At 40.8% G+C, this 13,794-nt stretch overlaps 1 protein-coding gene across 2 annotated transcripts in view; it reads left to right on the top strand.

The window, feature by feature from the left end:
• WAC (WW domain containing adaptor with coiled-coil) overlaps positions 1-13,022 on the top strand; it is a 62,365-nt gene extending 49,343 nt beyond the window's left edge. For both annotated transcript variants that reach the window (XM_063324568.1, XM_063324569.1), the window contains 3 exons: positions 4,524-4,710; positions 10,262-10,389; positions 12,809-13,022. In XM_063324568.1, coding sequence (XP_063180638.1) covers positions 4,524-4,710; positions 10,262-10,389; positions 12,809-12,878 — 385 coding nt within the window. In that variant the 3' untranslated portion in view covers positions 12,879-13,022. The remainder of the gene's footprint in view (positions 1-4,523; positions 4,711-10,261; positions 10,390-12,808) is intronic.
• Positions 13,023-13,794: the final 772 nt, after the last annotated feature.

Raw genomic sequence — 13,794 nt, 5'->3', positions numbered from 1 at the left:
TAATCTAGTCCAAGCCACAACTCAAAGTAGGACCAGCAAGTTTGAATTGCTAAGGACATTGTTTAGGTGATTATTTTTTTTTAACATCTCTGAGCATCTCCTAATGTTTGACCATCCTTATGGTGAAATGTTTTTGTTATATCTAATTACAATTTCCCTTGTTGCAACCTGTGTCTCTGCCTCTTGCCCTATCACTGCACATCGCTGGAAAAAGTCTGGCTGACTGCTCTCCTCACAGGTAGTTAAAAACAGTAGGAAGATCCTTCACTACCCTTACCTCAGCCTTCTCTCTTCCAGACTGAATAAACCCAGTTCTTTTAGCTTCTGCTGATAAGGCATGTGCTTCAGCCCCCTAGTCATTGGTGTGGTCCTCTGCCATATTCCTTTGGTGTGGCAGTTTAGTTTTAGTCTGGTTTTGGGCTTCCTACTGCGCAGTGCTCCAGGTACTGTGGACCTCGTAAGCTCTGAAGAGAGGGGAGGAATTGCTTTCTTCAGCCACGCTCTTGCTAATACAGCCCAGCGTGTGCTTGGACAGCTTTGTCACAGGGATACAGTGTTGGCTCGCATTTAACTTGTCCACCAGGATCCTCAAGTCCTTTTCTGCAAAGCTGCTTTCTACCCACTAGCCTGTGCTGCTCCATGGGATTGTTCCAATATTGTTGCACGGGGTTATTCCACCCCAGGTGCAGGATTTTGCATTTGCCTTTTTTGAACTTGTTTCCCGTCTGCCCATTCAGGTCCTTCTGAATAACAACCTACCCTCCAGCATATTGACTGCTCCCCCCAAGTAGGTGTCACCTGTAAACTCACTGAAGGTGCGCTGTGTGCCACCGCCTAGGGTTTTAATAACAGTATTGCCCCCAGTATTAATCCGTGAAGAACAGCCCTAGTCATTGGCTTTTGATTGGTCTTTGTACTGCTGACTGCAACCTTTGAGCCCAGCAGTTCATTCAGTCTTCCAGCCACCTTTTACATGAAACACGGACTGGATAAGTGCACAGTTTGGCTAGAATACTGTGGGAGAGGATGTCACAGGCCTTGCCGAAGTCAAAGCACACAACATTGCTGCCTTCCAGTTATCCTCTGAGCCAGTCATCTCATTGTAGAAGTCAGTGAGGTTTGTTGGGCATAATTTCCCCTTGGTAAATCTATGCTGGGTCACTTCCCCCACCCCGCCCCCCCTTTTTAGTATTTCATGTAGCTGGAAACCCTTCCAGGAAGAGTTGCTCCATAACTTTCCCAGAGACTAAGGTCAACTGGCCTGTAGTTCACCAGGTTGTCATCCTTGTGTTTCTTCAAGATGGCTTTAATGTTTGCTTTTTTCCCCATCATCAGGAAGCTTGCCTGCTCACCGTGCTGCTTCAGGGTGATTACACTGGCCAGCTCCCTGTTTATCCTTGGGTGCATACCACCTGGTTGCACGGACATAGGTCCAGTTGGCTTAACTGTTCCTTAACTTCTTTCTCCGCTGTAGGTAGTACTTGCACTGACTCTGCTGATGTCCTTGGGTGGGTGGGAGGACTGAAGGCAGACCGTCCCCATAAAAACCCAGGCAAAAAAAAAGTTGCCAGATATATCGTGGCTTTCTTCATGTCCTTTGTCTCTAGATCCTCTTGCCTTGTAGAGGGGCAACGCACATGTTCCTTGACCTTTCATTTGCTCCTGATGTACAGCCCTTGTTGCCTTTCACGTTCGTGGCTAGTTTCAACTCAGCTTCAAAATCTAAGTGCCATTTTTTTCCTAATCAACTGAACATTTTTACAGTTAAGTGTTTGCACTTGTAAGTGGTTTTGCAGTAGTTGAGCCAATTACTGAAGAGAACACAGACCACAAAATCCAAAGAATACTTTTTACCCCAGTTACACCACATATTCCCTTTTGTGACTTCTGCTGCCTGAAATCAAAGGAATTTTATGTATCCAACTCCAAGAAAACTGCCTGCAAAAATCTTTCTGCATTTTTTTTTTTAAATTCTGAGCTTTTAAACAAGTTTGGGGGTATTGAAAGGAATGAGGTTAAAGTCTTTGCTGCAGAGCAGTGTGCTGTACCTAATTTGTTGGCTGTTTGGAAACGTGCTGTAGTTCTTTGCAAGTGTGAGTGATTAGGATAAATGGCTGGGCATTGGACTGTAAAGATAGTTGCATTATGCCAGGATGTTTTTAGTTCTCAAATGGGGTAGGTTATGTGAGGAATTAAGATTTCTTTCGAATTTGATTTTTCTTCATACTACTTTATATCACTTGCAGGCAAGTAGTAAGAAAGTTTTAAGAAATAGACTAGAAATTATTTCCTGTGTTGAAAAGCTGCTGCTGGTGGGAGAGTGATTGTAAATATAATCTTATGAGTAATGGCTAGGTACTTAAATAATTAATACTACTATTTCTCAGTATATGTAGTGCCAAAGAGCATTGTAACTGTGAGATACCGTCCCTGTTATGATCCTAGTGATGTTCTTTTGTCCTCCTCAAGCTTACTCCTTCCTTCATTTTCCCTTACAAGGGTGGGAGGAGAGAGCAGCATGTCTCCATCCTGACCTGTCCTTGTCCATGTTTGCATGGGTAACTAGCGCTGCTCCCACCTCTTCTTCGCAAAACATAAGAACAGGGGAACACTCTCTCTGTGAGTGTTGGGGGGGTGGGAGTGATTGAACGAATACTGGAAAGGGAATTAAGAATGTAGAGGTCTTGTTTTTGCAAGGGATGGGTGAGTAGAAAAGGGCAGGTGCTGAAACATCAGCTTCTAAGCTTCCCCACGGTGGGTTATATACCCCTCCCAGTGGAAGTTTGGTTTCCCAGAAGATCAGATCACCTGGACAGCAGTGCTTGCAAGGAGGAGACAAACCCGCACATTGTGATCCTTTGTTTGATAATAGTGCTATACCAAATATCAGTTTTGATGCTGGTGAATGTCGCAGTGGAGTTGTCTATCACTGATAGTACAGAAGTTGAAAAAGAGCGATGAAATCTATTACACATAGCAGAACCCTGTAGCTGCAGCCCTGGCAGTTGTGTCAGATGTGGTTGGATTCATACAGTATGAGAGTGTAGTGTTCATGCTGGCCCTGATACCTGGGCTTCTGGACACATGGAAAGTAAATTTAAGTATCAGTGATTTTTACATATTTGAGGGGAAACTTCTGTGGCTTGTTGGGCTTAATGTTAGGTGTTGAGGCTGTATGTTGTAGCTTTATTGAGAGAAGTGGTATAACTGAAACAAAAAAACGTACTTTATCTAGAGAGCTTATCACCCAAGTGTGAGGTGGAGGATGAGGAGTATTTGCAAATTGGGAGTACAAGAGTCCTTGTGGATTAGTCAGTCATATAAGTTTACCAAAGATTTACCTAAGCAGTACCCACCTTTTTTAGTCATTGCAGGAGCTTTTGTAAAGAGATGGTATTCTTAAGAAGACCCCTCCCATACATGAGGAGCATCATGAGGTAGAGAGGAAAAATGTCTTGTGAAGTGGAGCAAAAGTGTAATTATTAGAGGAATGCAGCTAAAGAAACCTGTTAACTTTGCTTAAAGCAATGGCTAGAATACTTTGTAGACAACATAATCTTGAAGCACTGTAGATGGCAAAAGACTGCTATGCCAAGATCAACATGAGAGTTTTTTAATAAAAATTAGAAAAGTTTTTGACCAAGAATTATAGTTGCAAAGTAGAATTGGAAAAGCTGTGTTTTGCTGTAGTGTTCGGATACTGTAAATGTTGTGTTTGCTTGCATAAGGAGATGTGAAAGAGGACAGTCAAAGGCTGTGTCTAAGGCACAGAGTTTTTTATTTGTGTTACAGTACACATCAGCTGAACATGTCTCCGTGTATCTGTTCTCCAGCAGCAGGTTATCACACCAACCAGAAAAACAGCAGCATGAGTATGTTCCAGTAAAGCAGTCAAGTTGGTGGCTACAAACATACTGCCGCTCTGATACTTCTGTGCTCTTGAGGGCTTTAAGTGAAGATGTATGGTATCACAGAGTCACCTAGGTGTTTGTGTTTTGGCATTAGTAAATAGTTATACTCCTTAAAAGCCCATATGACTATATTTTTAGATCAGGACATCAGGCTTTGTACTGAATGATTATTATGACACTTGATGATATTTTGTTGATTAAACCTGGTTGACTCTATCTGATACATCATTATTGAAAAATCTTAGGTGTGCAGCTATTTGAAGGAAGAACATGCATGTATATATTCTCTATCCAACACAAAAATGTAGACACAGCTTACATGTCTTGAACAGCTGTCAAACATTAAAAAAAAGAAAAAAAAAAAAACCAAAACAAACCCAACCAACAAAAAAAAAAAAGTCATATTCTGGCACTGAAACAGCTCCCATACAAGTAGGAGGTTTGTGGAAAAGTGGCAGAGGTTTGGTCTACCAGAAGTATTTTCTTGTGGTTTAAATGCTTTATGTATTTTTGTGGCTGGAAGCAATGAATTTTAAGTGTTTATTTCTCTGTAGTTTTACGTACGTTTTTAAGTGCTCACTTTCTTTTTTTTTTCTTAATTCTTTCTTGTAGTAGTCAAAGAAGCCCATCACCAGGTCCAAATCATACCTCTAGCACTAGTGCATCAAATTCAACAGCTGCACCGCAAAATACATCTGTACGACCCACTTGTTCATTAACACCTACGCTAGCAGCACACTTCAATGAAAATCTTATAAAGCATGTTCAAGGCTGGCCGGCAGATCATGCGGAAAAGCAGGTGAGTACACTTGTGCCTTTGTTCCCTGTGTGCAAAATGTGTAGCTTAAAATCTGGTTTTCTTACACAGGTTGCTTTTCCTAGGAATTAAAAGTATTCTTAAAAACTCTGATGCTTGACCTTAGCCAGAAGAGAGGAGAGGGGAGAGATTAGGCCAGACTTGGAGGTTTTACATGTCATTGCCATTTAGCAATTGAGTGTTTTCAGTCTTGCTTAAAGTACCAGTGCTTTTGAAATTCTCTCAGATGAATAGCTATCCTCATAACTATTTCCTTACTGCCAAAGTTCTGTTGAAATTTACAAAGAACATAAATTTCAACAAATTTTTATAATAATGATATTTTTGTGATGTGATATATGAATTGGCTGACAGAGTTAAACTATTTTAGACTACTCCACAGTTTGAGTCACTGAGGTGTTAGCTCAACACAGTGAAAAAGAAACTCTGCCTTGTTTGTTGTATCCAGGTTTTAAGATGATGTAGAGGGCTCAAACTGAATTTGGGCTATTTTTACATAATGGGAGATCCAGTAGGATTGCCGTCCATATTTTATAACTAACTGCATGAAACCCATCCTGTTGTGGTAATACAGGGAAACTTGGATGCATGTCAGCTGCTTGGAATGTATTACTCAAAGGAACCGTGTTGGCTGAGTCTAGTTCAAGTCCTTTCTCGGGCAGCGCTGTCTGACACAGTCTGTGTGGGACATTAATCTTACCTACCCCAGCATACTTTGGTCTTTTGAAGAGTGGTTGCATGCTGGCTCAAGTCTACACTGGAGGCTTTTAGGTAGCAATTTTCAGGATGACTTTTAGAAGTGCATTCTAGACTGACAGCCCATTTGGACTCTTTTGGGTTTCTTGTTTTGTATCTTTTCATTAATTTTTTAAATTCGATTTTAAGACATTACCAACCTGTACTGAGTCAAATGACTGAGCCACTACTGTGGAGTGTGTGTTTAAGGAGATGGTGCAGCACAGCCACTTCTCTCTATGGCCTTGGCCTGTAGTTTTGGTAGTGCTGCTATCACTGTGTTCTGAATTTACATGTATCTTAATGCAGAAAATACAGATTTACACAGTTTATAGGTCGTTTTTTTCCCACTATCAGTAATAAAGAGATCAAAAAAGAACAGCCAATGCTAGGCAGTCATGCAGGTGTTACATGCGGTATTGTCCTGTCTGCTATTTCAGATGACTTCACATGACAATGTTGTTTATAGACCAGCTTTGAATAGTAACTCTTGAGGGACTCAGATATTTGATATAAAAGTGAATGAAAGCATAGGTGCAATACATAGTGAAGAAGGTAAGCTAGATGAAAGTGGAAGGCTAAAACATGCAGTGCCTTGGTTTCTTCAGATTTATAACCAGATGCATATCTTAAATTGAAATTATGTCATAAGAGCACATGCCAGAGTAAACTGAAAAGTAAATAAGTAAATAAATCAGGAGAGCCAGGAGAGGTATGCGTTAAAGCAGTCAGACTTGAAGAAATGCACAGTGCAGTACTTAGTAGCTAAAACAATTCTTGAACCACTAGCGGTTCTTAACCACTACTGGAAAACAATCCAGTAATGTCGTTAATTGGAAAATAAGCAACATAAGTGTTGCAAGTTTAAAGGGCAGGGAAAATGGCCAGTCTGGATGAATAAGGAACTTCTGATGGGACTTAGGAATAAAAGGAGGGTTTACCACCTTTGGAAGAAGGGACAGGCAACTCAGGAGGAGTACAGAGATCTCGTTACATTGTACAGAGAGAAAATTAGGAAGGCAAAAGCCCAGCTGGAGCTCAACTTGGCCACTAACATAAAGGACAACAAAAAAGAGTTTTTATAAATGCATCAACAAAAAGAGAGCCAGGGAGAATCTCCATCCCTTACTGGATGCGGGGGGGAAAGTTGCAACCAAGGACGAGGAGGAGGCTGAGATACTTAATGCCTCCTTTGCCTCCGTCTTCAATAGTCAGACCAGCTATCCCTAGGATGTTCAACCTCCTTAGCTGGAAGGTAAGAATGGAGAGCAGAACAACCCACCCATAATCCAGGAGGAAGTAGTCAATGATCTGCTTCTGCACCTAGACACACATGTCTATGGGGCCAGATGGGATTCACCCAAGAGCACTCAGGGAGCTGGCGGGAGAGCTCACCAGGCCTCTCACCATCATTTATCAACAGTCTTGGTCAACAGGGGAGGTACCAGATTACTGGAGCGTGACTAATGTGACGCCCATCTACAAGAAGGGTCAGAAGGAGGATCCAGGGAACTACAGGCCTGTCAGCCTGACCTCGATACCAGGAAAGATCATGGAGAGGATCATCTTGAGTGAGCTCTCACGGCAAGTGCAGGGCAGCCAAGGGATCAGGGCCAGCCAGCATGGGTTTAGGAAAGGGAGGTCCTGCTTAACCAACCTGATCTCCTTCTGTGACCATGTGACCTGCCTTCTGGATGCGGGGAAGGCTGTGGACGTTGTCTGTCTGGACTTTGGTAAGGCCTTTGACACCGTCCCCCCCAGCATTATCCTGGAGAAGCTGGCGAATCATGGCATAGACAAGTGTACTCTTCACTGAGTTAAAAACTGGCTGGATGGCCGTGCCCAGAGAGTTGTGATTAATGGGGTGAAATCCTTTTGGCGGCCGGTCACCAGTGGTGTCCCTCAGGGCTCAGTTCTGGGGCCAGTTTTGTTTAATATCTTTATCAATGATCTGGATGAGGGGATTGAGTGCACCCTCGGTAAGTTTGCAGACGACACCAAATTAGGTGGGAGTGTTGATCTGCTTGAGGGTAGGAAGGATCTACAGAGGGACCTGGACAGGCTGGATAGATGGGCCAAGGCCAGCTGTATGAGATTTAATGAGGCCAAGTGCTGGGTCCTGCATTTTGGTCACAACAACCCCAAGCAACACCACAGGCTTGGGGCAGAGTGGCTGGAAAGCTGCCCAGCAGAAAAGGACCTGGGGGTGCCGGTGGACGGCCAGCTTAACATGAGCCAGCAGTGTGCCCAGGTGGCCAAGAAGGCCAACAGCATTCTGGCTTGTATCAGGAATAGCGTGGCCAGCAGGAGCAGGGAAGTGATCATGCGTCTGTACTCGGCACTGGTGAGGCCTCACCTTGAGTGCTGTGTTCAGTTCTGGGCCCCTCTGTACAAGAGGGACATTGAGGTGCTGGAGCGTGTCCAGAGGAGAGCTATGAAGCTGGTGAGGGGTCTGGAGACCAAGTCATATGAGGAGAGGCTGAGGGAACTGGGCATGTTGAGTTTGGAGAAGAGGAGGCTGAGGGGAGACCTCATTGCCCTCTACAGCTACCTGAAAGGAGGTTGTAGAGAGGTGGGTGTTGGCCTCTTCTCCCAAGTGAATAATGACAGGACCAGAGGAAATGGTCTGAAGTTGTGGCAGGGCAGGTTTAGATTAGATATTAGGAAGAGTTACTTTACTGAAGGAGTGGTCAGGCACTGGAACAGCCTGCCCAGGGAGGTGGTTGGGTCACCATCCCTAAAGGTATTTAAGACACATGTAGATTTGGCACTTCAGGGCATGCTCTGAAGGGCAGAGATTGTAGGGGTTTTTTTTTGTGTGTGAATGGCTGGATTCAATGATCTCAAAGGTCCTTTCCAACCATGAAGATTCTATGATACAGTGATTCTATAACTATCTTATCTTTAAGGAGTGTGAGAAACGGAATTGTAGGTGGTCTCAGATCAGTAATTGTAGAGGTACTTTGAGTATTGAACAACATCTAAGTACAAAAAAACTATGAATTTACCATTTTACAAACACCTAGAAAGAAAACCATGATAATAGTCAATATGGACCTTTCAAGGAAGAAATTTTGTCAGGTTTGGGGTTTGGTTTGGTTTTTGTTTGTTTGTTTTGTTTGGTATCAGGCTTTGGTAATAAGGGAAAGCAATAAAAGTTATATCCTGATTTGCAGCAAGACTGTTAACACCTTTTAACAAGAATCTTGTATTCAAAAACAATTGTAAGGCCTTTTAAATGAGATTACTTTAAGATGGGTGACTGGTCAGCTTTAAAAAAAGAAGCACTTTGAAAGTTGTTATTGATAATTTACTATCAGTCTCAAGGCTTAGGACTTGCGTAAGGAGGACATGCGAAGTGATATCCTACTGGAGACCAGGGTACTCCTGGATGTCAGCACACTTCAGGAAAGAAAACTTGTAGGGAATTAGAACACAAAGTGCTGCTTTGACCTGGAGAAATTCCAGAAGTTGATGAAGACCTGTGCTAAATACTATTATTTTTCAGAAGGAAAAACAAAAGTATACAAGTACTTGAGCAGATGGATTAACTCCAGCAGGCAGCTAAGCACCACCTAGCAGCTCACTCGCTCTCCCCCAGTAGGATGGGGGAGAGAATTGGAAGGGCAAAAGTGAGAAGACTCATGGGGTTGAGATATGGACAGCTTAATAAATAAAAGGCCAGGGGAGGAGGGGGTGACGCAAAAGCAGTCGTTTGCCACCACCCAACCAATGCCCAGCCAGTCCCTGAGCAATGGCAGTCCCTGGAAATCTGTCCCCAAGTTTTATTGCCAAGCACAACATTGTATGGTGTTGGAATATCCCCACGGTCAGTTTGGATCAGGTGTCCCTGCCTTTTGTCCACCCACAGTCTCTTTGGTGGGGGAGGGTCAGTGAGAAGGGGAGAAACCCTTGGTGCTGTGTAAGCACTGCTCAAGAGCTGAAACATTGGTTTTGGTCACAGATCCAAAACCTAGCACCGAATGGACTTCTATGAAGAAAATTAACTCCATCCTAGCCGAGCTAAACAGTAATACTGCAGGAAAGGATCTATTTGAAACAACTTTTTTTTCAGTGTGCCACTTGAAAGAAGTCCACTTTCCTTATCCAGTGTGATACACAGGACCTCTGAGTAATTATACTAGCCTCCTTGGTGCTGTTGAGGAGTTCTCTGGAGTCATATAGCCAGTTCAGTGACAAGAGTTTAAGAAATACACAAACTGGGGATAGGTCATGCCTTTTAAATTTACACTTCTGCTTGTCTCCACCTGACTACATGGGGATATTAAAATAATGGAGTTTAGCTGGAAGAGAACACCTGAAAAGGGTTTCAAAGGGGTTTTTTTTTTCCCTGGATAAGGTAGCTGGAAAGAAGATGGTATTAGATTATATTTGTCACTAAGGCTTAATTTAGATGGGAAGTTTATGTCTGCGATTCAAGTAGTGGACAGAGACTTTTAACTACTTTAACAAATGACTTTGGAAACTTGGAGCCCTGTCATGTACTGTCTTTTGAGTTGGTTGGGCGAACATTTGTTAGGATCAAGGAAATCTAAAACATCCCTGCCTTAGCATGGGGCTGGGTTAGACAATCTCTTGGCAGCCAGCGTCGTTCATTTCTGATTCTAAATGGGCTTTTGTAGAGAATTTAACATACTTCTGCCTTAATGTTCCCTTTTGAAGTTAGAGTGCTTTGCTGTTTCAAGACACCCTTATTCAGCAATCCTCTGGCTACAGACAGTTGTTTCCAGATAACTGCATGATTCAAAATCCTAACTTTTATGTGTAACCATTGCAGGCATCAAGATTACGTGAGGAAGCCCATAACATGGGAAGTGTCCATATGTCAGAAATTTGTACTGAATTAAAGAATTTAAGGTCTTTAGTTCGAGTATGTGAAATTCAAGCAACTTTGCGTGAGCAAAGGTAAGTGTGTGCTCTGTGTTTGTTTTCACAGTAATTTTCAAGGCGGTATTAGAATTCCTGTTCTAGCATTGTTTTGCATGAGCTACTATTTACTGATGACTTTGTAAGTATGCTAATGCTTGCTAGGTTTGCAAATTGTCTTTATTCTGCCTGTTTCCCACACAGATACCTCTTAGTCTCCAGTAACTAGAACCAGATACATAATTTCTGTATGTATTTTCACTTAGATAGAAAAGAAGGATCTTTCCAGATGCATTAGTGCATTAGGAAAAAAACGATTAACTCGCACTAGTTCAGCATACTTCTGAAATATCTGTCCCTACATGGTGCACAGATCACATAGGTACATATCTGCATGGTTTATACTGGTCTTAATCACTACAGTTTGCACGAGACATTTGTTAGGTCTCAAGCCAGAATAAGTTTGAACAGGTGTCATTGATCTCACAAGCTAAGGAAAAATTAATGTTTGTTCCTTAGGTAGGAGGCGTCTGAGAAGATCTTGGGGTTCTTTAGCGAGATGTTGATTATAGCAAAGTAGACTTCTGCTTCTGAACAGCCACGTTACTGAAGACTGTTGTGCAAGACTGAAAAGTTTAGTCTTACAAGACATACTGAAACTTTTCACCAGTAGTCATGATCCTGAATCTATTGTCATATTCAGTTTCCTTTCTGAGTGATGTTATCCCATCTATTAAGTCACGCTACGGTTTGAGTACAGTGATTCTGATTTACTATTTTAAGCTGCTTTAATAGCATTGCATGCTGTTCAAATAGCTAGTTTTATCTTAGACACTCTTGCTTTTTGACAGTTAGTAAAACAATCCTTTAGTCAGAAGTAGGCTATAAAATATTTGTAAATCTTTCCTAATAAAGAATCACAAATATCTCCTCTTTCTGAAATTTTATTTCAGAACTGCATTACATAAATTACAATTTCCGTAGTATATTGAATAAACTGCTTGGTTTCTTATAGGTTGTATCTCCTAAGGTTTCACTTCTGTCTCTAGGTGCACATTTGATCTGAAATAACATGTCAAATGCCATTGTTCAGCTCACTAAATAGCACCTTGTTTCTTGTACACCATGTATCCTTAAACTGTCAATGGATAATCATTATTATGACTTTGAATCTAAGATAATATGTATCTTTTTATTTTTGCTGCAATCCCAAAGATATGGAATACGTGGCATAAGTAACAAGTTGGTGGAGGGAGGCTTTCGCAAAGGGAAATTAAGGGATTATCAAAACCAATAATAATATCAAAAAAGGGATTATCAAAACCAATACACTCGAATGATGATATTATTTCAATACTTTTGCCCAGAACTACTTAAATTTGTTCTGAGAGGGAGCTTTATCTCTAGGAAAAGCAAGTGTATTGTTTTAAACTTAACTGCCGGCATGTGAAAAGGCACTTTTTATTGACGGGTAAATTTATATGCCCACACCTTTTAAGTTTAATTTTTTTTTTCCGTGTGTCTATCTTAATCGTTTTACACTTACTTTTCAGTAGGAAATGAATTTTTACTGAACTGGGCACGTATTTGAAGAGTGTTTTACAAAAATCTGCTGAAGTGGATGCTTTTTTTGCATCAATTAAAGTTGCTTCAGACTGCATAGAGTATGTATGTGAAACTTCAAGTTTCCCTAAATATTTTCTTCATTCATTCACAAGCTTGCATTACACTTCAGCATCATGAAAAGTTGTTTCAAAATATTCATTAAAAATTATGGGAAGCAGTTACGTAAGCCAAATGTTCATGAATCACAGTAATTGTTTATGTCAGTTCGGTAGACGAAGGAGAAAATAAATGTATAAAGGAATTGCTAGCAATATAATTTGGTTTTAAGCCAGGTGTAGTTACAACTTAATCCTTAGATGTCTTTTAATGATAGAATGTTTTGAGATTAGAGTTTACCGTAACTAGAGACTACCACTAGCCACAGAGCCAAATACAAGGAAAAAAGTGTGGCACTAGAAGAAAGCTTCTTGTTTAAAAAAGTTTATGAGCTCTTTGGGTTGTTTTACAGTCTAGAAAACTGCATAACACAGGCATGCTAGCATTCTTCAGAACATTCAGTTACTCAGCATACTCTTCCGGTGTCCCGCTTTTTCTGGGAGTTAAATTCAAATGAAGAGCAGGCTTAAACATAATTTTGTATCAGTCATAATGAAATATAGCAACTTAATTTTCTGAACTAAGGTATCAAACACGGCAGGTCTCTGCGCATCTGCACACGGTGTTTATAGGTGATGGAATAGATTGGAAAATAATTTTAAAATATCTGAATGTTATTAATAGAGCTAAGGAGCTTGGTATCTTTCACTGAAATTGTAGAAGTACTTCTGTAGATACTTACTTAATGTCTGTATAATGGAAATATTTATACTAATTTATTTCTTTTCTCTTGCAGGATACTATTTTTGAGGCAACAAATTAAAGAACTTGAAAAGCTAAAGAATCAGAATTCCTTCATGGTGTGAAAAGTTGTAAACAATTGCACATGGTTTTGAGTACAGGAACTATTAAACTGATGCCCAGTCTTAACACTTTTGAGCTGCATTTGAGTAGACTTTGGACCGTTGAGCTGGGCAGAAAAAAAGTTGACATGGGGAAGGGGACAGGAGGGAGTCAAATTCAGGGGAAAGATACAAGAATGATTTGTAAAACCCTTGAAATGTAGATTTCTTGTAGATGTATTCTTCACGTTGTAAATATGTTTTGTAGAGTGAAGCCATGGGAAGCCATGTGTATCAGAGCTTAGACATCCAAAACTAATCAATGCTGAGGTGGCTAAATACCTAGCCTTTTACATGTAAACCTGTCTGCAAAATTAGCTTTCTTTTTTTTTTTCTTTTCTTTTTTTTTTTTTTTAGTTAATTTATCATTCAGAAATCTTGCATTTCCTAAAATTCAATGCAAGCGCCAGGCGATCTGTGTCTAAGGCTGCAACAATTTGGGTAATGTACAAAATACCATGAAACAACTGTTTCCACACTTGCACCGAATCGAGAGCAGTGCTTCTCCATTTCTGTTTTACAGAGAAATGTTTTTCATTTTCTGTGTTCCATTTCCCCGTGAAATCCTAAATCTGATTTTATCAGTTTTTTAATGCTTCTAATTTTCTCTTTTCTTAAGGCACTGTTGCTATGGCACTTTTTCTATAATCTTTTCATTCCTGTGTACAGTAGCTTAAAATTGCAGTGATTGAGCATAACCCACTTGTTTGTATAAATTATTGAAACGTATTTCCATTTGCACCCTGTAAGAATGGACTTCTAGTACTGCTGGGCATGTGTGCTGAAAGTACATTACTTGCTCAAATATAAGGAAATAGCCCAATGAACATGTTAACATGGTTGTGGGAGGGGAAAGAAGAAAAAAAAAAAGCTAGTCAGA

The sequence above is a fragment of the Chroicocephalus ridibundus genome, chromosome 2 (genome assembly GCF_963924245.1).
Source record: "Chroicocephalus ridibundus chromosome 2, bChrRid1.1, whole genome shotgun sequence".
In the NCBI taxonomy this organism is placed as follows: Eukaryota; Metazoa; Chordata; class Aves; order Charadriiformes; family Laridae; genus Chroicocephalus; species Chroicocephalus ridibundus.
Note: the sequence above shows the minus strand (reverse complement) of the source record. Positions and strands in the feature narration are given on the sequence as shown.